Source organism: Strix aluco, chromosome 25, assembly GCF_031877795.1.
Source record: "Strix aluco isolate bStrAlu1 chromosome 25, bStrAlu1.hap1, whole genome shotgun sequence".
In the NCBI taxonomy this organism is placed as follows: domain Eukaryota; kingdom Metazoa; phylum Chordata; class Aves; order Strigiformes; family Strigidae; genus Strix; species Strix aluco.
In genome coordinates, this window is record NC_133955.1 from 4955345 (window position 1) to 4979612 (window position 24268).

A 24268-nucleotide genomic window follows, 5' to 3' on the forward strand; every position below is an offset into this window, starting at 1 on the left:
AGGATTTCCACTTGGTCACTTATCCCCCTGTATTAGCATTACTGACTCCTCTTTTTAGTTCAGGTTGTTAAAGGTGTAGCCCAGAGCTATTTCAGCCCAGAGCCAATTTCAGTTACTGTTACTCTCACAGTATCTGGCTGGGTTTGCCTGGACTTGGACACCAAAAATAATTCTAGGCAGTACCTTACCCCTTCAAGTGGGCTTGTAACACTACAGTGGGCTCCTCCACAACAGAAATGTAAGGGATTTAGAGCTTGTTCTTTTTCTCCTCAGAGTAAAAACCTTCAGGAATAAAGAATAAAAAGGTACTAGAGTCACTAGATGCAACAAGAATACCTCACTGTTCCCCACATACATGATATTCAGGACACTTGTGGAAACAGTGGGAGGAATGTAGAGAAAAAGAGTTCCCCCACCCCCCAAAGTCTACCCTCTAGAAAAAAAAAAAAACCACCACTACAGGAAATCACAGTTATCACTGGATAATTCCCTTCTTTTTTTAAGGGGTACTAAAGAGTCACCTATTTAAGCCATAAAACATGAAAGCACCTGAAGCTTCTAACATGTCTCTTTTTTTCCTTCCCCATGACCAATTCAGAAAAGATCTATGAAGAGAGATGCAAGACTTGGCTATCTGGGACACTCCTGCTTTCCAAAGCTTTGATTCCAGCAGGATGGAGTACCAACTTCTGGAAGACTAGGCCCCGATGGGACTACAGATACATATACAACACAGATCTTTGGTGTTTGGGATTTTTTTTTGGTTTCTTTTGTTCCTCCCTGCACCCCTATCCCAAACAAACCCATGCTGGCTCTGCTGATAGGAAAAAAAGAAGGCAACTGTATGATTAAAGTCTGTAATTAAATGGACTGCAGTGGACCTACAGGAAAAGACTGCAGGCCTCACATACTAGGACTACTTAACAAGATCTTAGAACAAAGCTGCCAATTAGATAAATGCATTTAGAAAGTACATACTTCATAAATGTTGAAGAGAAAGTGATTTAAGGTGAAAAAAAGGTTTTCTTCCTCTGTCCTCAATAATCAAGAGCTGTGATTTAAATTAAGGCTAACTGGTCTATTCTAAGTTATGATGGAGTCCTAGGAACTTGATTTCAAATACATCAAATACCTTTTCCCCTTGTTCAGTGATGTTTGTGACATAAAACTGGGAAAAAACAAAGTGAAATAAAATTGGAAGTCACTGCAAAAACCTATAGTACTGTTTATTCCTCCTTCTCTATTTGCAAGAGGTCCTAAATTTAACCTGACAAGTGAGACATCCTGGGACAGCCATGTATGAAATATCTCGTAGCTGAAGTGCAGCATGAGAAAGGAGAATTACTGTATGCCAAAAAAATTTCAAGAGTACGTACAAGTGTGGGAGACAGAGAGGAAATATGGGCATATCACTTTCTATATAAAACAAGGCACAAACCAAACAAGGGTCACAGGGACACTCATCAGCTAAGAAACGGAGTCAGACAGGGTTCATTCTTCCAATCAGTCCCTCACGTTGGTTCCTCCTGCACTGTCACAAGCTGAATGGTGTTAGACACACACATAAAACTGCTGACCGCACCCATCTCTTACCTCAGTCAACTGCACTAAATCCTGGCATAAATTTTCAAGGCAGAAAAAACAACAAGCAGCAATTAAGAAAACCTTTGTGGAGCCACTCTGGATTTCATCTCTTTACCACTAGATTTAAAAAACAAACATAAATAAAGACTAAATCAATGAACAGTCCTGATGTCCACTCTTGCCCAGCTCAATACTCCAAGTTCCTGTATGTCTTACTCAGTTTATTTTTTTTTCCCAGTTGTGTATTTAGCTACAGCAATTATCCACCAAAAACAAGTTTACAAAGGAAGGTCAACAAACAGGGAGAGTAATAATATGAAGCTCTTGAAGACACAAACAGGATCAGCAAAGAAACCACACAATACAGATTAACCCATAATGCTAAGAACAGAAAACGCTCCACCCTTTCAATTCATAGTGAAAAACCAATTAGAAACCCTATGTTACGCTGCAAACTCCTCAACTGTTATGTCCCATCTTTTAAGTTTATTTAACACACCTGGCATCTTTTTGGGCATTCACTATGACAGAAGTCAAAAAGATTTGTTATTATGGGAGGGTGGGAAAAACCAAACATAAAGGAGATGCAGACTGTGTGATAGTTCTTCAGCACTGGAATTAAACTTCCACAAATCAAGTGTTTACCAATGATCTGATGAACTGTGTTACCGATTTGCTTTTGCTACTGGTGACAAACACCAACCTGTATGTAAAAGCTGAACTACAAATGCAGTAGAAAAAGAACCTTAAACTCCGTACTATGACTTTTTACAGCACAAGTCATTCATGTGTGGATTCTCAGAAAACAGAGTTCTGCAAACTACATCAATTATACAGTATAAAATGCACCCACATGGTGTCTTTACACATCTCCAGCGTTCCCCCTCGACACCCAGCTGTCCTCTAGAATACAGCCACAACACAGACATAGGTGTTTTTCAAAAGGACCATGCTCTCACCTGACAGCATAGTACTGAACAGCTATTTATTTAATGTTGACAGCATGATTCCTAGCGAGTACAATCTCATAACAAAAAATTGTATTTGTGGCCAGAAGGGAGAAATTAAATTTTTAATCCTGTAACAGAGTAAACTGTATGCCAGATATGAACATTGCAGAACTTTTTTTTCTCAAGTTACAGGGCTCCACAGCTCATCATTATCAACCGTAACTACAAACCAACAAATCCCTAAGCAACAGACAGCTCCAGTTACACTCTGCAGAGGAACTGTCAGCTTTATGAAGAACCTCTAGCGCAGGCAGGTGCTCCGTGGAGGACCAGTGACATCTGGTGGTGTGCTGGGACAGACTGGGATCTCCCCGAGGGTTACAACACTCCTGCCTTCTTCACAGGCTCTCTGAACACTATATCCCAAATTAGCCGCACTGGAGTTTTTTTGTTGTTGTTGCCAACACAAGAGTGAGCTATGCTCAGACAAAGAATGTGCTCGGCATGCAGTTTCCCCCCTCATCAGTTAACAGTTTTCTACTCCTGAAAGCAAGGGAAATGGGGCTCTCTTTAAACTCTTTTGCTCACAGAGTGTAAACTGTGATCTTTATATCTGTGTCTTCAAACACTTCCCCAAGTATTGCTGAAACTTTATTCCAATCCAGGCGGTCAAGTCCACATCCAATCCTGGAAAATGAGACATCAAAACAGCTGTAATGGCCTCTTTTGAAGCATGCTATGAACAACTAGCCCAGCTACAGTTTTATGTGGCACTAACTCAGCTCACCATAAATCAACATAATGCAGTTAAAATAGGGAAACAACCAAGCCTGTATGTTTTGCTATCATTTAGACGCACTGGGAAATGCAAATTCATTTGCACAATCGAACAGAAGAGTCGAATAAAAGAGAAGTGGATACTTGAACTCTTATTTCACAGCAGGGGATCATCTCTCAAACATCCTTCTATGCAAGAAACACTGAAGCATATACATTGCAGTAATTTTCTTACCTAGGCATAGAAATGTCAGTAACTCCATTGTTTAGACAGTGAGTCTTCATGGCTTCCAAACTCTTTCGCATGTTCTCGTATGTTGGTTTGTGAGAAACTTTCTTCTTCGTAATCTAAGCATAAATGTAAAAGGTCAGTTGTGCCTTTGGCATGATCACTGCAAACTATTCTTTATAAAAAACACATTCCACTATACTCTGAAACTCCACATCCAGACTTCCTACTGTGAAGAGAAAGAAACTTGGAAAAAGCACTATATTTCACAGCTTAAAATAGTGTGATTTAGCAGCTAATTCTGTCCATTAAAAGTTTAAATATTCATATACAAGACAGCTTTGCTTCTCCTCAACTAGCAATATTTGAGTAATACATCACACACCTGTTATTTAGGAGAACATACTCAAAAAACCCCACGACTTAAAGCCCTCATCATCATATCTAATATAATTTAGTTACGGGGAAGCGCCCAAGTAATGTTCTGCTCTTACCAGGTAGTAAATGTATCGGTCCTCTCTTTGGAGGACTGCAACCTCCCCAGTCTTCTTTTCTAAAGTGAAGAAGTTAAGAAGGTATTTTTAAAACAGTTATATTCCACTGGATAATTCCCCCGGCACCCCAAGTAGCTTGGAATACCCTTACTGCTGGAAATCAAGGTTTTCCCTTCAGCTCCTGCATGTCCACCCCACGTGTATCACTCACGTTGATCCAACAGCTCTTGCACGCCTCCAAACTTTTTCTTAAAAAGAACAGCTATGCCTGCACCCATGCGACAGTCCTCGCTGATGCAATGAGCCAATGAGTCCGTCTGGGGGCATGAGAAAAGGTCCCCCTTAACACACTTGATCTGGAAAACACCACAAACAGAAGGGTAAATAAGTTAAGAGTGCAGACTCAGGTAACAGAACACTCAGATAACAGAGAATCTGGCACATCTGTACAGTAAAGAGTGTAAGGTATTGAGTTTAAGATGAAGTTCAAGCCCAATATACAGATAACTATCTTCTCTACAAGAGTATCATGTGCCATCTCAGCAGTTAATTTTACAAAATCAGTGCTTGAAAAGGAAAATGATGTAATAAACACTACAGCTGGATTAGTGCACACCTGTCAGTCCTGAATATGCCAACATTTAATTAAGCAGGTAAACTCTGTGCTGTCTACAATACCTGCATCACTGACATATGCATAAAAACCACAAGAAAATTAGTATTATCAGCAACTTTGCTCCAAAAAGCTACATGGTACAGCTAGCTGCCACGTTATTAGGTCTCTAGTAACAGGAAGGCCTCTGTAAAGAGACACGCATCACAGCAGTAGCCCACATAACCCATTTTCTACGCACTCTCTCCTCCTGATCCTTGGAGAAGTGGGTGGCCATGGTAACGTGAGCTATGGTGAAAACTCCTGCAGCTGAAAAGATGAGAGAAAAACAGTTATTAGGAACTCCAAACTATGCAATAAGCTGGTGTGCCAGAAGATGCAAGGGTAAGCCTGCTTTACCTAAGGGACAACTGGGACAATCAATACACCCCTTGAAAACAGCAAAGGAGGAGGCCAGTACCCCGGTTAGTGCGGTGCAAGCTTTCCCATTGCAGCCCCACAGCCCACGAGGTCCAAGGAGGCCCCTGTCCAAGGCTCACCACACAACTAGCACCCACGGGCCAAGCCCCCCCTGCCCCTTCAGGAAACCCTTCAGCAGGCCACACCCGCGGGCACAGCGTGGAGAACGATCCGCCGGGCCGAGGCTTGCGCCGCGAAGCCCCTCCCCAGCGCTCCCCACATCAATCAACCCCAGCCTGCTCCTGCTTCCCCCGCGGCGGCCTGATCGTCACGGCAAAATGGCCGCCGTCACTCGCTCGCTCGCCTCTCTAGGCAGGCAGGAGGACCGCGCTCTCTATGATACTCGCCGAGAACATTCCGAGGCCGCCCTCCCGCCGGCCCGGCGCATGCGCCAGACGCCCGGAGGCGGAGCCTCGAGGAGGCGGGGGAAGGGGTGGAGCCGCAGATGGCGCATGCGCATTGCTGGCGGCGGCGGCCCCGGGCGGCGCGCGCAAGGCCTGAGGCGCAGGCGCAGGAGCCGCGGGGGGGCGGGGCCCGGCGCTGAGGGCCGCGACGCGCGGGGCGGGGCCATCGGGGCGGGCGCCGCCGTGCGCCTGCGCCGCCCGTGCCCGCCCCCTCCCTCGCCTTTGTTCGGGGTTGGGCGCCATTTTGCGCGGCGGCTGAGTGGAGGCGCTGATTGGGTTTCGGGGGCCGGTAGCGGAGCCAATCAGCGCGGGACCCGAACCGGGGGAGCGAGGCACGGTGAGTGCGAGCAGCCAATATGGAGCCCCCGAGCGCCGGCCCCAGCGCCGGGATTGGCGGGGCCGAGTGACCAGTCAGGAGGCCGCTCGCAGGGCCGGGGCCGGCCGGCCGGGCGCTGGGGGAGGCGAGGGGACGGGGCCCCGCTCCTCCGGGGGTGGCGGGGGGGAGCACCGGGAGGAGAGGGGTTAGGGCCGCCGGGCCCCGGGAGGAGAGGGCCTGGGATGGGGGCGGGCGGAGCGTACCGGGAGGTGCGGGCGCGGGGCCGAGGGTGGCAACGGTGGAGGAGAAGGCGCGGCCGCGGCCTGGGCAGCTGAGGGGAGGTGCGCGGCGGGCCCGGCCTCCCGTGGCGGGGACAGGCCTTGCCCGTGCAGGGCCGCTGGGACGGGAGCCGGCAGGGCCCCGCCCTCGACCGGCCGGGCGGGGGGAGCGGAGCGGGCGAGCCTCCCTCGCCGGCCCTGCTGACAGATGGGCCGCGGGCAGCCCGGGCTGCCCCTCCTCCTCCTCCTCCCCCCGCACCCCCCCGCCCTTCCTCCTCCTCCTCTCCGCCTTGCCCGGGGGAGGTGGGGGGAAGCCGCCGAGTGTGCGCCAAGGGCAGGTCGCTGCCCCCCTTCCTCTTTGCCGGGGCTGCCAGCGTGCCGGTGAAGCGGGTGTGGACGCTCCCCCTCCCGCCTCCCCTAAACGCCAAATGTCGCCAGCCATGTGCTCCTCTGTGAGGACAAGCAGCCCTTTTTGGGGAGCGAGGGGCCCCGGTGCTACCGTGCCTTCTCCTCCGTGAGCTGCAGGACGCTGCCTCGCCCGCCTGAGCACGGCAGGTCTGAGGCTTTCTGCAATAAAATAAAAACGTCCCCTGGATGAACTCCCTGACTTGCAGTTTCGTAAGAAGGTCAGAAACAAAATCTGGGTACCACACGTTTTATTCTGCCGGACAGGGGGAGATAAGACTGTGTCCAGGTTGTGTTGTTTAATTAAATCCTGTCTTTGGCTTTGTGTGGGTGTCTGTCCTCCACTGGTGTCCTTGGAGGACAATGATCATCTGCACAGACTGACAGGGTCTGCCCTAGAAACTTCTGCTAATTTAGTAATGTTTCAGGGTGCAGCACGTTTTGAAATGATGCTTTCAAGCTAGCTCAAGTCCTAGCACAGTTTAGCGTGCTAGTTTGCTCTTAGCGTAGCTTATTTGCTGAGGCAACTGTTGTTGATGTAGCTTCTACGGCCTCGTGTATATATATGTATATATATATCAATATATGCTGATAGAACTAGAACACAGTCATTCTCAGTGCAGGCAAGGGCCTGGTGAGGAGGAGCTGGCTGGTGAGATCAGCTGTGGGAGGAGCATGCCATTGAAGTAGATCACTGATCTTTAAAATTTAACTTTAATACAGTAAAGCCAGTGCTCTGTGTTTTAATGAAGGCAATGAAACAATCCCTTGGAGGACTATGATCAAGCACATGTAAAATCTTCTGTTTGTAACTCTGGCTAGCCACAGCTGGTGCAGAGAGTCAGGATTACAATGCCGCTAATATTTTAAGTAAACAAGACAGAAGCTTGATACCAGAGTCTGTGAAGAAGCATTTCCAAGGAGAAGTATGCCTGTGCTTGATTGCTGGTTGTGGCATTAAGGAAGCCAGAGAACTTTTTGCAGATACGGTTCACTGGCATCCTGTGCTTGCTATTGAAATACTTCCCTGAAGAATGAAATGTGGGAACTGTTTTCTGACAGGCCCACAGGCATTTAGGGCAGAAATTAAGTATGCAGTGTAAAATTGAAATAAGAACCTTAGTAGACAGTATCATCTTCAGAAAGGTTATTTATCTTTTATTCTGGCAAGCTGTGAATAACTGCTACTAAATGGGCCAAGGATAGAGTTAAAATTGCATTAAAATGTAGTGCCTTTCAGTGCTGTGACACGTTATCTTTGTGATTTCTAGGATTAGTGTCATTACATCCTTATTCTGAACAAAAGATCTGATAGGGACTCAGAAGGTTCTTACATTATTATGGCTGAGTATTATGCCCACTATAATGAACGTGCTTCTGGTCTGTCACACTACATACTGGTTAATTATTGATTTTTGTAGGTAAGCGACATTTGGTGTTAACCAAAGCAAGAAAACAACAAAATGTAAAATCATTGTGTGTTTTCTTAGGCCATGGTGACGAGTAAGTTGATGAAAAAATGAAGTATTAAGATAAATGCAAGACATTGAAGTGCAAAGGATGTTTTAAAGAGCAGGAAGTGCAAAGGGTGTCATTACAGTAGTAACCACAGCAACTGCTACAGTTAAAGTTGTGAATAAATTTTGTGTGCATTTCTGTGAAAACTGGAGGAGCCTGGGTTTCTGTTGCCTTAGACTTCGAAGATTAAAGTTATAGGCTGCTTTTTCACTATGTAGCAGGTACTTGTTCAGTCATAGCATAAATCAAATACCTCATTAAAAGTAATAGTAAGAATTCTTCCCTTGTTGATCAACTGAGAAGAGAAGTGAGGGAGAAGGAGGCAATGGAACCAAGTATTTTATTTCAACAGTATGTTCTTCATATGTGTAGGCAAGGGTCCAAGAAATGAGAGGCAGTAAAAGGATGGAAGCAGCGAGAAGTCTGCTGGCTCTTTTCAAAATGTAGGAAAGTAGGAAGAGAAGAAAGAGATATGAGGAGGGAGTGCTGCATAGTTGGGGAAGGAGAGACAGTTTCACCTAGCTTTGTTGAATTCTTAAAATGTAGTTTGGTTTTACACCTAAACTTTGTATTTTGTGAGGTTTTTTAGTGATAACTCCTCCACCAATATGCCATGTAGGCAGCTGTCTGTAGCCCAGAATACACAGACTCGAGGGGTGAAACATGAGGACAAATAGGTTCATAGCTACTATTTGATTCACTGAAGATAATGACAGAATTGAGGTTGAGGTACTTCTTGCTTCTCAGTCATGTTACGTGCTCTTGAAATTACAATTCTAGTTTTGTTACTCAATGAAAGTAAGGTGACATTATGAAAGAGGCAGGTCCTTGATTAAACAGCAGCTCTTACAGTGTGATTCTGACCTCAGTGTCAGCAGATGGTTTGCTTTCCAGGTATTGCAAAGTAATACTAATCTTCAAACCTTGGGACGATAATCACATGCTTTTTTAACTTGTTCTTGCCAGATACACAGACTGAGGTGTGCCTTTTACCCTGTTGGAACTGAAGCACTATGGAGCAGTACACAGCGAATAGTAACAGTTCCACGGAGCAGATCGTTGTGCAGGCTGGACAGATTCAGCAGCAGGTAGGCAAAGTGATAACGGGTGAGCTGGCCTTGCCAGTGCTGAGTTACAAATCTGTTTGTACTTCTCAGAGTTTCACAGAACCAGGAAGATGCTTCATGATACTGTCTGGGGATATGTTTACCTGACCTTTGTCACCCGGTCAGTGATCTGACTTGCCTTGAAGTCAGAGTAAATATGTTTTTCTAAAATATTGATTATTAAATTAATAAAATTGCGGGTATACGGGTTACCAAATTTCAGCGTAGTAAGGAGTTTGCAAACTGGTAGTGACATGAAGAAAGTAATAAATCCTCTCTGAAAACAGGAAACAGAATGTTAATCCAAACAGTTGTCCACAAGGAACGATGTAGATTTCCCCCCAAAATTGAAACAGGTTTTGTTCAAGCCCATAGAGGCCTTCTCTAGGCTTAAAAGAAGTATTTTTTGAGATCCGTTCTTTTAGAACTACAGGCGGATCAAAATGAACAGACAGTACAGGAATTGCAACAAAACATGTAGTTTTGGATTAATTAATCCATTCTAGAAAGAAGTTTCTAGTTCGTATTATAATGTGCAGATGAGGAGGACTGGGGTTTTTTTTAAGGGCTTACAGATTTTTGCTGTTGTTTTCACCCATTCGGATACAGTAATGCATTTTCAGATGAGTTGTGCTGCTGATGAGTTTTTGTTTCATCTTATGTTAGTTCTAGTTTGAGGCAAGAGGAGTTTCTTAGTTTGTCATGAAAGTGAATGAGCCACTGGATTATGTTTTCAGTGAGATACACTTTGATTTGTCTTCATGCCATTTGAGTGTTTGATAGCGGGACCGTCTTCTTCCATTGAATTTAGTTGAAGTTGACTTTTTCAGTAAGAACAAGATTGTACTTGAGGTTAAAAATTATATACTAAGAATTATCAAAAATACCTGCTTCCAACAGGTAACCAAAAATTTATTTGGTTTTATTGACACTTTGTAGGTAAAAAGGAGGTAAAATCATAGCTTGGCTTGTGTAATTTTTAGTACATGCTCTTAAAGCCTGTGTTGTCTTTGACATGAAATATTTTTCTCAAATTTTTTTCAATAGGTTTGTTGTAGTACAGCTTTTAGTAGAGAGATGTCCTTCATCTCCCAAAACGCTAAGACAGTTAATGCAGATTATTTTGGGACTCTTACTAAAGAGTCTAAAGATAGAAAAGGCTTTTAGATTTAACCGCTCTTGCAACCTCTCAAGATTGTCCTTCAAGGTCAGTGGTGGGAAGACATTGATGCAGGGTGACATAGATGAAGCTTAGACTGTAGTCATCTGTGCTGCTCTTCTGTACAGAAAGCAATTTATGGCCTTTATTGTAACTAACAAGTCTGACAAAAATTTGGAACCCATTCACAGGAAGAAATCTGGTCTGTGAAACATTAAGCAGAAAGGTAGCAGTCTAAAACAACGAAGCTGAGATTTTAAATTCTGCAAAACAATCTCTCGTGTTTTTTTGTAAGTGATTTTTGTTTGGGATATTGAAGCCTGCCAGTATCATATGCAGTTTTGTTGGTATTCCATTCTTAGGTTTGCTAAACGTATTCACATTCCTTATGTTCCAAGAGCAGCGTGTATGAATTTTAAATTCACCCTCTTCCAGCAAAGTGTCATTGTCTCTTGTCAGAGCTGTGCATTTCCATGTTTCAAGCTATTCCTGTTCCTATTCCCAGCAGCAGGGTGGTGTCACTGCTGTCCAGTTGCAGACTGAGGCCCAGGTGGCATCCGCCTCAGGCCAGCAAGTCCAGACCCTCCAGGTAGTGGTGATCTCTCTAATTGTGTTTATGAGCACTGCATGACTCTCACCATCGCCACATATCTAATGCTGTGTTTTTTCCAGGGTTTGAAATAGGAACAGGAGAATTTGTTAGCAGCAGTATCTGTGCTTTATGCTAGCTGTAGGGTTTTCCATGAAGAGCGTGGGATTATAGCTTTTCATTGGATCTCAGGTGCATGCCAGAAACCCTGATGCATTCATGAATTCCTGCTGCTGTAATTCTGAAAGTGAATAGCGGTTGAAATGGGACTTAAAAGGAAAAAACACCAAGATGAGGAAGTAACAGTCAAGAGATATAACCCAAAGATTTCCTGTAGTTCAAAGAGATTAGATTTCTGCTATCCACTGTCAGTAGTTCTGTGTCTTCACTACATGAAAGAAAGACAGAGAGGTGGTGGATGACCCATGAGCGAAACGTTTTCATCTGTGATTAAAAAGGGCACCTGGGGACAATATTGGCCTCAGTGGGACTGAGATCCGATTTCTTATTTATGTGTGAACAACACAGGGAGATCCAGCAGAAGTATGTATCCTAACAGTAAATACATCACAAATTGGAAAGAAATGCAAAGTTATTTCAAACCCTGATTTGTTTCAGTATGAAGTATTTTCTGTCTTGCAAACTTAATTTCGTTAGCTTACATAGGAAGCTTTTAAAGGGGTTGATAAGCCCCAGATGGCTGTAGCAGTTTAGTAGTGCATTTTCCACTCGGTGTTTTGTTTGGTTTTTAATTCTTCAGAGGAGAGTTCCAAGAGGCCAGAATGGTCTTGCCAGGTGTAAAGTTGAACACAGCATTTATGTTCAGAGTTAAAATATGAAAAGCTGGCTGACTGAATTGCTTGGGTCACTGTGGCCTCCTGGTCATTGTTATGTGCCTCCCCCTCTTCTTTTTTTTTTTTTTTTTTATTTGGCTTGCTCTTAATACATTAACACGAATCTTGGAATGCATCATTTCTCTTTCTGCTTATTGGATATTGTACTGCTGACTGTGCTTCTCTGGCTGACACGAGCATGCTTATCTCTCTCTCTGTTGTAATTCAAAACAAGTACTACCAATTTTTGTTAGGGACTTGTATGCAGTAGTTACAAGGTTGAGGAACAGAACAATGTCACAAGGGTATTAGGTGACCTGTAAAGTCACAATATTCTATGTAGGGCATTGATCACTGTGGTTGTTTCCATGGATGTGTTAGCATATAATTCACTAAGGTATTTGAACTATGCAAAGTGAAGCTTTTTTTAGGTAGTTCAGTATGTGCTGAAAATCCGTACTGATGTTTTAGCCTGGTATTTTACAGTGGTTGAAGAGGGAGCGTTTGCTATTGCATATTCTTGAAATTTCCAAGTAGAAAACCCAAGAACTCGGTGATTTTTTTATCATGTTGTGTTGCTCTGGTTTCTAAACATCTCAGAGCATGATAAAGAGGGATTACCTAGGTCATAAGACTCGTTTCACATTCAAACTGCGGAGGTGTGGTATTTTCAAAGGTTTGTTTTGGGAGGCTTGGGGACATAGCAGTTGAGGGTGTTTAAACAGAGGGGTTTTCCCCTTGCTTTTCTTTTCATTGGCCTTTTTCCCAGTAACCAGAGACATACCCGGTCTCTGTATGTCTCTGACAGACAGTCCAGAGACTCTTACACCAAATTTATAAATCTGCTGTAAGCCTTGTTGGGCCAAGAAGTGGCTGCTGTTGATTTTCTTTCACTCTTCCTTACTGAACTGCATTTTCTGTTGTTACATTTATAATTTCACTTAGCCATGAAAAGGTTCTTGAAGAACATCACATGCTATGTATCAGTTAGGAAGTGGAAGTGTAAGCATGTAGTTGGAGAGAGTTGAAGCTACCTCAGAATCTCTGTCAGAATAGCTTATTTAGAGCTTTCTCGTTAGGAACCCCAATTAAAGATTAGTAATAGTGATGTGGATAATGAAGTTTCTTTTATTACACTTTGCTCCTGGCCTGTGCATGAAGGAAGTTATGTGTCTGGAAAATTTAGCCATGCTTTTCATGCTTTATTGCAAGTAGACTTGGAAGTTTTGCTTAGACTGCAACAGAAAAGAATATTAAACCCAGTAGCACATCATGGAAAAAGTTTTAGAATCTAAAAATATTTGATGCTGATTATGAACCCAGGTTAGTGACTGTTGCTCAGTTTCCCTGGTCACTGCATTAAAATAGGTAAGCATTTAGCCTCATGTGGTAGCCACTTCAGTTTCTGGCTTCATGTCACCAGACTTTTTCATTGTTCTGTTTGTTTTTTCTCCTCTTTCCTAGGTCCAGGGTCAACCACTGATGGTGCAAGTAAGCGGAGGTCAGCTGATCACATCAACTGGCCAGCCGATCATGGTGCAGGCTGTGCCCGGGGGTCAGGGCCAGACAATTATGCAGGTCCCGGTTTCTGGAACACAGGGACTGCAGCAGGTGAGAACCCTAATTTAATTAAGATAAATTGCAAAGAATGAACTGTGATGTTCTCACCTTGTCAGATAGTACGTTTGCCTCAGCACTCTTAAAATAAACGGGGCAAAGACGGTTGTTCTCCAGCTATGGATCTGGCAGTGAGCTGCACGTTAAGAATGCAATGAAAGTTCTTTGTGTATTTGATTTTTGTATTTTATGGGAATGTGCAAACCTTTTAAATGAAGTCCATTAAAATACAGCTGGAGTTGGTTTGTGGTTTTTTTAGTTGAGTTTGGGTTTTTTTAATTCTTATTTTAACTGGCCCTTGCAGTATAGTTGGTGTTCTGGTGCCTACTCAAATTTATGGCTCAGAAAGAGGATTTTTAAAAAATTATTATTTATTTAAGAAAGCTTCTTGAAAATAACTCTTGTGCTGAGATCATCTAATATAAGATGGCTGAAGGTGAAATTTAAACATTTCCGTTGCACCGAAGGTAATACTGTAGAAGGATTAGAAGCAATTATTTTGAAATATTTGTCTAAAAGACAGTTTTTAAATTTGAACAAGTGCTCGAAGTGTGTTTCTCAAAAGCAAAAGGAAGAGCTGTAACAGTGGCATAATGAAAGTGCTCTAGTGATTTGAGAATGGGATTTAGGAATCAAGTTCAGCACAGTCCAGGAAGGCACATGGTATCTTGGTGTTGCAAGAGGTTTATTTAGTGTTTATTTAAAATTTCTTTTGTTGAAAGACATTATATTTTTGTGTTAGGTTCTTTACAGTCTGGTTGTTGGAGGAAAAATCCTTAACTGGGTTTTTAAGCACAAGCTTTGAACCATATTCTAGTTCCTCTTTTTTAATCTAAGAAATGTTCCACATTGGTGGAAAAACTTCTCTGCAAAGCTGAAGACAACTTTTATATATATCCAGGAGTACTTCTGTATGCTGGATTATTAACACTCTACAGATATCTTAAATCTTAGCTCTCTTATTTTTTCTTTCACCTGAGTATTATTATTCCTAGTTCCATGTGAATGATTTATTTCTTTTGACCATTTTATTGTGTAAGCAGTGGAGAACTGCTAGGGCATAATGACACTAGGATGTTATGTTTCCTCTATTCTGTATGGTTGTGACTGCTGTATCACAGGGAGGAATAAATTAAAACTCTTCATTTTAAAATGAAAAAGAGAAGAATCAGTGCTTTCTTTTTCTTTGCAACAGTAAATCATCCTCAGAGATGATTTGGTAATGCTGAGGCCAAGGAGGGAGAAATAAGAGGCATAGTTAATGTTCCTTTCTGACTCTTTCTTCCACAGATTCAGTTGGTCCAGCCAGGTCAGATTCAGATTCAAGGTGGGCAGGCTGTGCAGGTACAGGGGCAGCAGGGCCAGACCCAGCAGATCATTATACAGCAGCCACAGACTGCAGTTACTGCTGGCCAGACACAGGTAACTGCACCAGCATGAAAGGGTTTTTTTGAGAGAAATAGGAAGAGAAACTTGACAAATGACTTAAGGTGTGGTTAAGTAAAAAAAAGGAAAAGGAAAAAAAAAAAAAAAGAGGAATTTTAAATACTGAGGAGAACTTTAGAATAAATTTCATATTTTTGTAGTGTTTTCATACATAACTCTCGGGCAGAATAAATAGATTGCATGTTTTTATTCATTGTGTTTCTGTATTTTATTGGTTCATGGTTGTTTTTGTCTATTTGTTGAAATTTCAAAACGTGACGTATTGCTAGTTTCATACTTGCGCCATTTTGTGAAATAGTCTAGTCATACCTGGGTTTTCTGCAGATTCTTTTGTTTAGGACCAGAATTAAATTTCTGAGCAGAATAGTTCTTCTTTTAACATATTTACAGTGAGACAGGAAACCTAAAACTTGTTTCTTTCAATATTAAGTATTACACTGTTAGAAGTAGTATATGTGCTTTAGGTATTTTATCTACAGTTCAATTGGTTTGTGTTCCTTCCTATTTCTTGATGCTGGTAATAAAGCAGAAGAAATAGATGCCTGAGACACCTTAAGCACCATGTGTTAATTCAGGAATTGTAAAATTTGAAAAATAAGCCATTTGTAAAGTTACTGTGTTCTTGTTTTGTTTAGACCCAGCAACAAATAGCAGTTCAAGGACAACAGGTAGCACAAGCAGCTGAAGGCCAGACCATAGTCTATCAGCCAGTTAATGCTGATGGAACCATTCTCCAACAAGGTATGAGCTTTGGTGTGAAAAAGTCAGAACTTCTCGGTATCTCTTTGATAGGTGTTTAGTGCCATGAGTGCTGTGATACGAGTTGTTGGCATAGTGAATGGAAGATGGGAAGTTTACGTTATACAGGAATTCAGTCTGCAGTTCTTTCCCCAAAAAGATAAAAAATGGCACTTTCCTTTGGCAAGGGCTATTAGAATAGAAATGCTTAAGTTTGCTTTTACACCTTAGAGTACATGATCGCTTATCTGACACTGGGATTACTATGCAGATACAAATGCAAAAAATAGGAAGTATGAGAGCCAGGTGATGGAACTTGCAATGCTTTTCTGAATCTTTCTGCATGTTATGGAAGGATGAATGAGTAAAAAACAGAAGTGGGACTAATGGTGTTCCCTTCTTTTTGTGTGCGTGTTTTTTGGTTTGTTTTTTTTTTTGTGTTTTATTTTCTTAAAGTTACAGTCCCTGTTACAGGCATGATCACCATTCCAGCAGCCAGTTTGGCTGGAGCTCAAATTGTCCAAACGGGAGCCAACACCAATACAACCAGTAGTGGACAAGGGACTGTCACAGTGACGTTGCCAGTTGCTGGAAATGTTGTCAATTCAGGTGGGATGGTTATGGTATGTATTTAACTTTCCATTGATATTTTTAAAGATTGAGGTTTAAGATGTGTGTACACAAACTGTTGTCTGAGATTCGTGTCACCTTAATAAGGTCAGTCTTCTCAGTAGCTACCATTAGTTTAAAGTTTAAACAATACAAGTTTTCAGTTTGAATGGACTGTGTCCTGTTATGATCTATGTATTCTGTACTTTCTTCTTCCCACAGCAGGTTATTGACTTCAGAAATCTAGAAACTGAAATTCAAAATAAAGCTGTTAACTGATAGGCAGAGGTGTAAAAAGATTGAATCGACTATTGCTTTTCCTGGGGATCCCTCAGTATTTGTTTCTCTGGTTCATAAGAGAGCTTTTTCTGCTAATTCTTACTTCGTTGTAGTATGCCATTTTACTTGAATTTTATTGTTCATCCCCACTAGATGTCAGCAGCTCTACAAGTAATACTTGCTTAAGAAATGCTCTGAAATTATCATATAAATTAAATAAGTGACGCCCATTGCTTCCCTTTCTTTTTGGTTATGTCCTGTATGCTTAAGCATACAAGAAGCAGTAACATGGTCATAAAATTGTATATTGCATTGAAATTTTACCATTATCAGAAAAAAAAATCAAGCACAACTGATAAGTAATTGAATTCATTAAATTTGTTCTGCAGTTTGAGAACAACTTTATTACTCCTTTTTAATTTAAGTAGGTGCATTATCTGAGCAAAACCAAACGCTTTCCGTTTTAACTTTTTCTTTTTACATTACTTTTTTGCATTCACTTTGTGTTCTGAGCTACAAGTACAAAAAACATATTCTCTGTGCAGATGGTACCTGGAGCCGGATCAGTACCGGCTATCCAGAGAATACCTTTGCCTGGAGCAGAGATGCTGGAAGAAGAGCCCCTCTATGTAAATGCCAAGCAGTATCACCGGATCCTTAAGAGGAGGCAGGCACGTGCGAAGCTTGAAGCGGAGGGAAAAATTCCCAAAGAAAGAAGGGTGAGAATACAACTCGGATCTAATACAGGGTTGCTCTAGGAGAAAGGCACAGAAACCCACCTGTGCTGGAAAATGAGGACTAGAATCTTAGTGTTCAATTTTTTTTCTTTTTTTCCATTCATAAGCTACATCAGAGTAATTTAAGTCCCTTGGTGGCAGTTCTGATTCCTTTGCATGCTTTTAATTGTTGAATGTGTATGTAGCTGTATTGCAAATGGGTGTTTACTGCAAATAACTTCAGGAAGGGGGGAAGGATAAGGACTGGGTAGGCTTTTCTAGCAGTCAGGAATTTCCCCCACTGAAAGTACTGAACTAGAAATAGTAGGTTGGGGTCTACATTACATCCTTCATATTGTTGCAGAAATACTTGCATGAATCTCGGCATCGTCATGCCATGGCCAGGAAGCGGGGAGAAGGTGGACGTTTCTTCTCACCAAAGGAAAAAGACAGCCCTCATATGCAGGTAAGGAGAATTTTGTCTGTTCTTTGGACAACTGTCACTTTCAGTTCTGCAGAATACACTTTAGAGGTGTCTTTGTACTATTTTGTTTGTTCTTTTTTGGGCTAGGCTGCTGACCTTTGTCCCTCTCTGCCTTTGAATTTGTTTCGGGCGCTGTAAAGAAACCTTCTGTCTCACTTCTTGTAGACAGCAAGTGTCTTTGCCTTGAGTAATTAAATTATAGTAATATTGATAGAAATGTATTCAATTTGTTTTACAAACAGGGAATGCTTGTCCTAAGAACTACAGTCTTTGCAGCCTTTCTGGTTGCATACCAGAAGTATTTTTTTTAGGACGTGAATTAAAGGTAGAGACATCGGGTGGAAAATTTTTAAATGTGAATATCTGATTCTTAGCTGCATATTGATTTATAGAAAAAGTGCAAGACAGGTTTTCAAAGGAAGGGACACAATAGAGTAGAATTAGCAAATTCTGTTGTTGATTTAGTGCTTTAAAGCTGTCCTGTGGCTTTAGCAAAAAAATATTTCTTACTCTGAAGTAGAATCCTTCACAAATACTAGAGTAGTACTAGGTCCTCCCTATTACCAGAAACAACACATTACTAGGAACTATTAAGATTTATACATCCCAATCTTTTACACTGACTGTAAAACCCAGGAAAAATACGACAGTTTAGAGATCAAGGGATGGGGCAGGAGTATCTCCTCTTGATAGTTGTGCATGATTCTCTCTGCTGTTACGGAAAAATGTTGAAGTTACAACATGGTGTGTATTTTGTATCTGTAGGATCCAACTCAGGCCAATGAAGAAGCAATGACACAGATGATCAGAGTCTCCTAACCACTGCTTAAAGAAAACAAATAACTGAATAGAATTCCCGTCCCTTCTGCAAGTCTGTCCTACCTTTCCAGTGTATCAAGTGAGTCTTTCAATGGGACAATCACCATATCACAGCCTACCCTTTTCTACAGAACAAGCACCACGTTTTCAGTATGTGGGCGAGATTTTAACTGCAGTTGACTCAACAAATAGACACTTAATGACTTTCTTGGTATACTCTTCTGATCCAGCACAGGGATTTCAGAGTCTGACTGCTCATGCTTTTTTTTTTTTTTTTTTCTTTTAAACATCTCTTGCATTAAGATTGGCCATGGGTGAGAGTGTGCCACTGACCCGGTGATCAGCAATAACTGGCGTGCTGAAGCAGGGCCGGCAAAGACTCTTGGAGTTACAGCTCTTCTGTACAGAGACATAATCCAGTTTATAGCAACCAGCACTGATGTGGCTACACCACAGTACTTTGTTTTCCCAGCAGAGACTTGTTATTTACATCCACTCCTTACACCTTTGGACTTCATTGTCAACTGAACTGTTCTCTGTTGTTGCATCTGCACTTCTGAAACTGGCAGAAACTGAAGGGGGGTTCTTTTATGTTCCACCTTGTAAAATATTTAAACACCAAGCTCTTCTCTGGGAAAAGTTCAGCCATCCAGTCACAATGATAGAAATATTTCAAGATTATTACAGGACTTGATATATTGTGTATCCGTTCCAAGAAGTAAGATGGGAAAGGGTGATGTGGGGATAAGGATTTAATTAGTAAAAGCAATCTCTGAGTGTTTTTTTTGGTATGTTTTATTGCCAGTAGTTGTTGCCTTGGAAGAAAAGTGGATGCTAGTATAAAAAGGATTAAAACATTTCAGTGAGTCTCTTCAAAAGGATTTTTTTTTTTTTTTACATCTTTCTTCTGACCTGCCAGTCCAGTGCATGGTTCCTGCAAAAGACACAAAATCTGCAGTCTCAGAGTGATAGCACTTAACTGTCTTTGTGACAGTATTTCCTGATGTCTGTTCTAAATCAGTTCCACAATTCTCTCATTCTACACAGTGAGGGATTTTTTCATGACAGCAAAAGCACAGGGCAACTCAACTCAGCTCATCCTGATGTAACTGAAAGCAGATATTGATGAACCTTTCAGGCTTTTTATAGACTATCCTCTTTAAATAAGTAAAAAAGTGGCACTTAATGAAAGAGGAGTACTTACATTTTTTAAAAAGGATTTTTTCATGACCTATAGCTGGCTTCTGGCTGTGTATCTTGACAAAATACATCTTTATCTCTAATTCTGTAGCTCATTACAGATTTTAAGCTTGCTCCATTCTTACTAATTTGAAATTTGGCGATGGAACCTGTAGTTCATAAGCATTTTAACAGGTATTATTTGCATCTTTCCATGCCTGGTCTCCTCCCATCTTGAATGAGTTTTACAGAAGCTCTGTGTATGACCTGTGTGCTGTAGTCCCATCTCTTCTAATTTTTGTATTCTGTAGTTAAAACAAAACTGCATCACAGCAGTTAAGCATGGGATTGGAAATATTGCCAGGCATTGTCACTGAGGGAAGTGATTATGAACCTGAATAGGTAAAGTTGCAGAGGGTGAGGTGTTCTTGAGGAAAGCAGCCAAGGATGGGCGAGACTGGTTTAAATTCAGTGAACTCTGTTTTCAAGTGACAAAAAAAGTGAATACAACTTGAAAAATACAACCCATATTATTTCCCCCCTATGTTTTTTCCATTTACTAAAGCGTATGACTAAGTGAAAAATGGAGGACAAATTAGCAAGTTGTAGAAGACTGGGAGAATACAAAAAGACAGAGCCTTGAAAATTCTATTTACTTTGGATAAAAGAGAGAAATAATAGACCTGAGAGTATGAGAAGATGGGAAGGAGTGCAAGAGGAGGAAGCAGAAATGTGGAGAAATGTTAGATTCTATATTGACAGCAGGCAGCCTTGGAGGAAGAGTATGCCTGTCTAGATACTAAGGATGACAGTGTTTAGGTCAGCCATGTGTGGAGGTACATAGCCAGTGAAAGAACAAAGAAGAAATACAGATTTGCTATTTGTAGTTAGGCAGCTGGATTTTCTAAATGGAGTTCAGTTTATTTTTCTGAATTTTTAGTTCCATGTTCTTACCCTTACCACAGCTGATAGGGTGAACTGAAGCTGAGAAAGAAAGTGTTCGACACAGTGACACCTGCAGCTATGGGAGGAGGTGGCCTAGTTCTTGATGTGCAAATAAATCTTTCTTGCGAATTTGTCTTAAATTATGTTAGTAATCTAACGCTCTACTCACAAATCTTACATTAGGATTTTTTTCTAGTTATTTAAAAGGCATTTGTTTACCTCCATTGCATTCATGGCATCTTTGGTGCCTTTGGTTGCTTCTGCCTTAAAATACTTGGCCAATTAGAGCATGGTGCTTTTTTTCTTCAGTTGGCGACTATGAAATCCTCACCATTTCAGGAAATATGTAGCTCTCTTTTAGTGAAGGAATAACAAAAAATTTGCTTCAGTTGAATTTGCAGCATTATTGTAAATATTTTTTTAGAGCATCCGTACATTTTGTCAGTGGAGTATTCATGTGCTGGAGAAATACTCTGTGCTGGAGTAAGACAGCCTCTCCATAACGTTTCCGCTCCTCAGCTGACAGCTAGTCTGTCCTGGACAGCCCCCTCTGAGAGTTGGGAGTTAGGGGGAAGCAAGATTCTTGCTCTGACATAGGTATTTTTTTTTATGAGTAATTACTTCTTTTCTTAAAGAACTTGTAAGCTTCTTCAGAACAGCTAGAACTTTTTCCCAGTAAGCCCTTCATATATAGTTTCTCTGATCCGTTGTTGTAGAATGTGTATTAAGACCTATGGATTTGTGTTATATAGGAAGTCTTATTGTTAATATTTTAGTGATGTGAAAGCCTGAGTGCTACTGTCATATTTTTCATTTGCTTTGGGTTATGTGTATCACTTCTAAAAGTAGTGTTTGCTTGGTGAGATTGGAGTTATCGGTCAACACCATGTTACTAAAAAAAGTCTGTTTTCTTTTCCTGGGTAAATTTGTTAAATCGGAGATGTCATCAAGTTCAAACTTCTCTAGTAATTAAATGAGAATTCTTTGTGGATTGGCTACACTTGAGCAAAAACTCCACTTTAGGAGTGCGTAAGAGTGGATGAGGATAAAAGAAGAGGCTCGGGGAGAAATGTCGATTGACCTGGAGAGCACTGGAGTGGCAAACCGATCAAAAACCAGTTTTATATGAGTGTAAAGAATGGGATGTGGAAAATGGTCCTCAAGTGATGCTAAATGGCTTTAAGACCTTGCATGTTAAAGGGGGGTGGGGGGGAGAGAAAATCTTTTCTTTGTGAATGGGTGTGGGAGGGTACTGAGATTAACGGTAAGGCAAAGTTTGTATATAGTTAAAAGTTTATAATTTTTTTTATATGATGCATTTTTTCAAGTGTATTTTGGTCTTTAATAGATGCAATTGTAAGTACTGTGTACACTATCCAGCTAATAAAAATTTATAAACCGAGAACAAACCTTGGCTCTGCTTTTTCAGACCTCTTCTGCTCTTGTCAGGGAAGCGACAGCAGTGACACAGAGCCGTGAGGGCAGGCAGTGGTTTTGGCACCGCTGAGAAACTCCAAGGCGGCTGGCAAGCTTTCCTGCCTTCCATGAGGGCAGCTCGGCCTCCACCCTGGGGGATGGCTGCGTGCGCCTGCTGCTCTTCTGCACTGTGGGGACAGGCTCGGCCATCTTGGTGTTCATCTTCCCCTCCATCCCCATGCTGCCATCTTGCTGCCTGAGGGGACCGCTCTGCCCGCCCCCAGGGCTGGGCTGCTGATGAGTGCTGGGTGCTGATTGGCTGAGGGGAGCTGGGGCTGTCCCACCCCTGCTGCTCATTGGATGGGTGTTGCTCTGGGCCACCTCTGATTGGCTAGTGAAGGGGGCTTCCATCTTCCTCCCAGGCTGAGGTAGTGCCTCAAGATGGCGGCTGTAGGGTGGTTTGTGTGCAGGGGCTGGGCTGTCTGAGAAGGGGCAGCAGGAAGGATGGAAGAAGGCTTTCCTCAGCTCCGAGCCCAGGGAAGCTGCTGTGACCCGCTTGGAGTTGGGAAATGGCCTCATGGAGCTGGAGGGGGGAAGGAAATCTGCTTCGAGCTGGCCAGTGTTGCTTCTGTGTGTCCTTTGAGCGTGGGGAAAATGTTCGGTGAGTCTGGGCTGGGAGAAAAGAGGATGAACTGCAATTGTTTGAAAGAAAAAAATGCCATTCTAATAATGAAGAGAAGTACACCCAGTAGTCACATCATGTCCCATCCGTAGCTAGACAGCTCCTGGATGTCTGTTGGCGTAGCTGGCTCAGTGTGCCTTGGTGACATTCCAGTCTCTGCGTGCTTGCTGTAGGATTCATTGCATTGAATAATTATCCCTGAAAGGCCACGCAGAAGCCAGTGACTATACAGAAGCTGCCCTGGAGCATGGGGAGTGTCCTGTGGGTGCAGCGATGGAATCTGTACAGGGTTGCATAAGTGTAAGAGATCCAACTTCATGTCACCCAAATGCTCTCCTTTCTAAGGCTCATGCCTTTATGTTCTTGATTACCTTCCAGGAAGGTGATTTCTTCTTGTCCCCAAATTCCCAAGTATCATGTCATTATCTTTTTTGGCCAACTATGACTGAATGGACACCCTTAGAAAGAGCTTATTTCTGTGTTTTGGCACAAAAGGAAGCTTTCCTCTTAAGAGGATTCGTGAGACTTTGAAAGGTTTAAGAGAGAGTCAGTTGCCATGTCTGCCTGCTAATCCCTCTCAGGCATACTGTTTCTTCCACAAGTGCTGCTCAGGATCTCTCAGCAGTGTTGTAACTTAAACATTCACTACGATAATGTAAATACTTTTATCAAGGCTGAGGTTCTGCACTGTTAGGTGATCTTTGTGTGGTATCAAGTAGTTGTATGTTACAGTATTGTTGAAACAGTCGTGTATATTTACCGTTTGAAAAGCTCTTTGGGTTAAAGGCAGCCATATAAAAAAGCAAAACGTTATGCTCTGCCTATTTTTTCTTCCTGTGTTCTTAGGATAGGCACTCTTTTAGAAGCGATGCACTGCACTTCACAGATGTTTGTAGCTATACATTACGTTCTGGAAAGAGCAATAGTCACTACTGCAGTGCAGGGGGACTAGTTTTGCCCACACTGGTGCAAAAGCAGCTCTCTGCTAGCAGAGGTTGAAAGCACATATGAATGTCACTAGATGGCAACAAACAGAACAAAAAAGGCAAGTTTTACCCCAAACACTGTTGCGTTTCTTTCTCCTGCAGTGAATGCCTTAACAGGGCTTTCCAAGTGACCCAACTGCAGGTGACATCTTTCCACTAGCTGTAAAACAGCTTGGAAATACTGGATGAGTTTGTCATTAGCTGCACTGAAGTGGTCCCAGAGCTCCAATGGAAAACTGGTGTGTACTTCTAATGCCAGTTACAGTGGGATATGACCATACTGCCTATGTTAAGTGTTGAAATCAGGAGGATGGTGTCCCCATGGGTGAGATAGAAGTTTCTCCAGCAGGCAGTTCAGAGTCAGTCCAGTTAGGTCCCTCTATTTGGAAATATCTTCTGAAGATGCCTTCTTCCCTCTGCTGAGTGTACGGGATCTGGCCTCCTAACTCAGAGCCTGTTGTTAGGTGCTGCAAAGCCCCCACGGGCTGTCAGTCAGTGTGGGTCCTGAAGGAAGCTGTCCTGGTTTTCTGTCACTGCATTGCTGACAGCTCTGCAATCATGATGAAATGCAGAAATTCTGGAAGTGTGATTGTTGGCAAATAGAGCAGAATAAATCCTCAAGGACCTCACAGCTGAAA

At 42.2% G+C, this 24268-nt stretch overlaps 2 protein-coding genes across 21 annotated transcripts; one reads left to right on the top strand and one right to left on the bottom strand.

The window, feature by feature from the left end:
- Positions 1-1784: 1784 nt before the first annotated feature.
- Positions 1785-6220, bottom strand: OARD1 (O-acyl-ADP-ribose deacylase 1). Of its 7 annotated transcripts, none has more exons than XM_074850009.1 (6): positions 6090-6220; positions 4889-4956; positions 4246-4390; positions 4035-4093; positions 3547-3659; positions 1785-3221 (listed from the first exon to the last, which is right to left on the bottom strand). In XM_074850009.1, the coding sequence occupies exons 2-6, from the start codon at positions 4922-4924 to the stop codon at positions 3119-3121; spliced, it is 456 nt and encodes a 151-aa protein (XP_074706110.1). In that variant the 5' UTR covers positions 4925-4956; positions 6090-6220; the 3' UTR covers positions 1785-3118. The 7 variants fall into 7 exon arrangements, with proteins under 7 accessions (XP_074706110.1, XP_074706111.1, XP_074706105.1 ...); XM_074850010.1 differs by lacking the exon at positions 6090-6220 and adding an exon at positions 5454-5502; XM_074850004.1 differs by lacking the exon at positions 6090-6220 and adding an exon at positions 5253-5418.
- Positions 5697-21949, top strand: NFYA (nuclear transcription factor Y subunit alpha). Of its 14 annotated transcripts, XR_012626346.1 has the most exons (11): positions 5697-5847; positions 8994-9115; positions 10798-10884; positions 13179-13325; positions 14622-14753; positions 15413-15518; positions 15972-16138; positions 16949-17122; positions 17484-17585; positions 18369-18501; positions 18726-21949. XR_012626346.1 is itself a non-coding variant. In XM_074849988.1 (10 exons), exons 2-10 carry the CDS (start codon positions 9041-9043, stop codon positions 18420-18422), a joined length of 1044 nt encoding a protein of 347 aa, XP_074706089.1. In that variant the 5' UTR covers positions 5697-5847; positions 8994-9040; the 3' UTR covers positions 18423-21949. The 14 variants fall into 14 exon arrangements, 13 of the variants coding, with proteins under 13 accessions (XP_074706089.1, XP_074706093.1, XP_074706090.1 ...); XM_074849988.1 differs by having other exon boundaries at positions 18369-21949; XM_074849992.1 differs by having other exon boundaries at positions 15990-16138; positions 18369-21949.
- Positions 21950-24268: the final 2319 nt, after the last annotated feature.

What these genes read in the sequence shown, in the direction of transcription:
- OARD1 (XM_074850004.1), bottom strand. Translation starts at nt 5,328, where the DNA reads ATGTGGGGAGCGCTGGGGAGGGGCTTCGCGGCGCAAGCCTCGGCCCGG. An exon ending in CCAAGGATCAGGAGGAGAGA is followed by an intron (nt 4,391 to 4,888) that starts GTGCGTAGAAAA and finishes GGTGTTTTCCAG; the next exon opens with ATCAAGTGTGTTAAGGGGGA. An exon ending in GCAAGAGCTGTTGGATCAAC is followed by an intron (nt 4,094 to 4,245) that starts GTGAGTGATACA and finishes TCTTCACTTTAG; the next exon opens with AAAAGAAGACTGGGGAGGTT.
- NFYA (XM_074849988.1), top strand. Translation starts at nt 9,041, where the DNA reads ATGGAGCAGTACACAGCGAATAGTAACAGTTCCACGGAGCAGATCGTT. An exon ending in GAACACAGGGACTGCAGCAG is followed by an intron (nt 13,326 to 14,621) that starts GTGAGAACCCTA and finishes TTTCTTCCACAG; the next exon opens with ATTCAGTTGGTCCAGCCAGG. An exon ending in AAGACAGCCCTCATATGCAG is followed by an intron (nt 17,586 to 18,368) that starts GTAAGGAGAATT and finishes TTGTATCTGTAG; the next exon opens with GATCCAACTCAGGCCAATGA.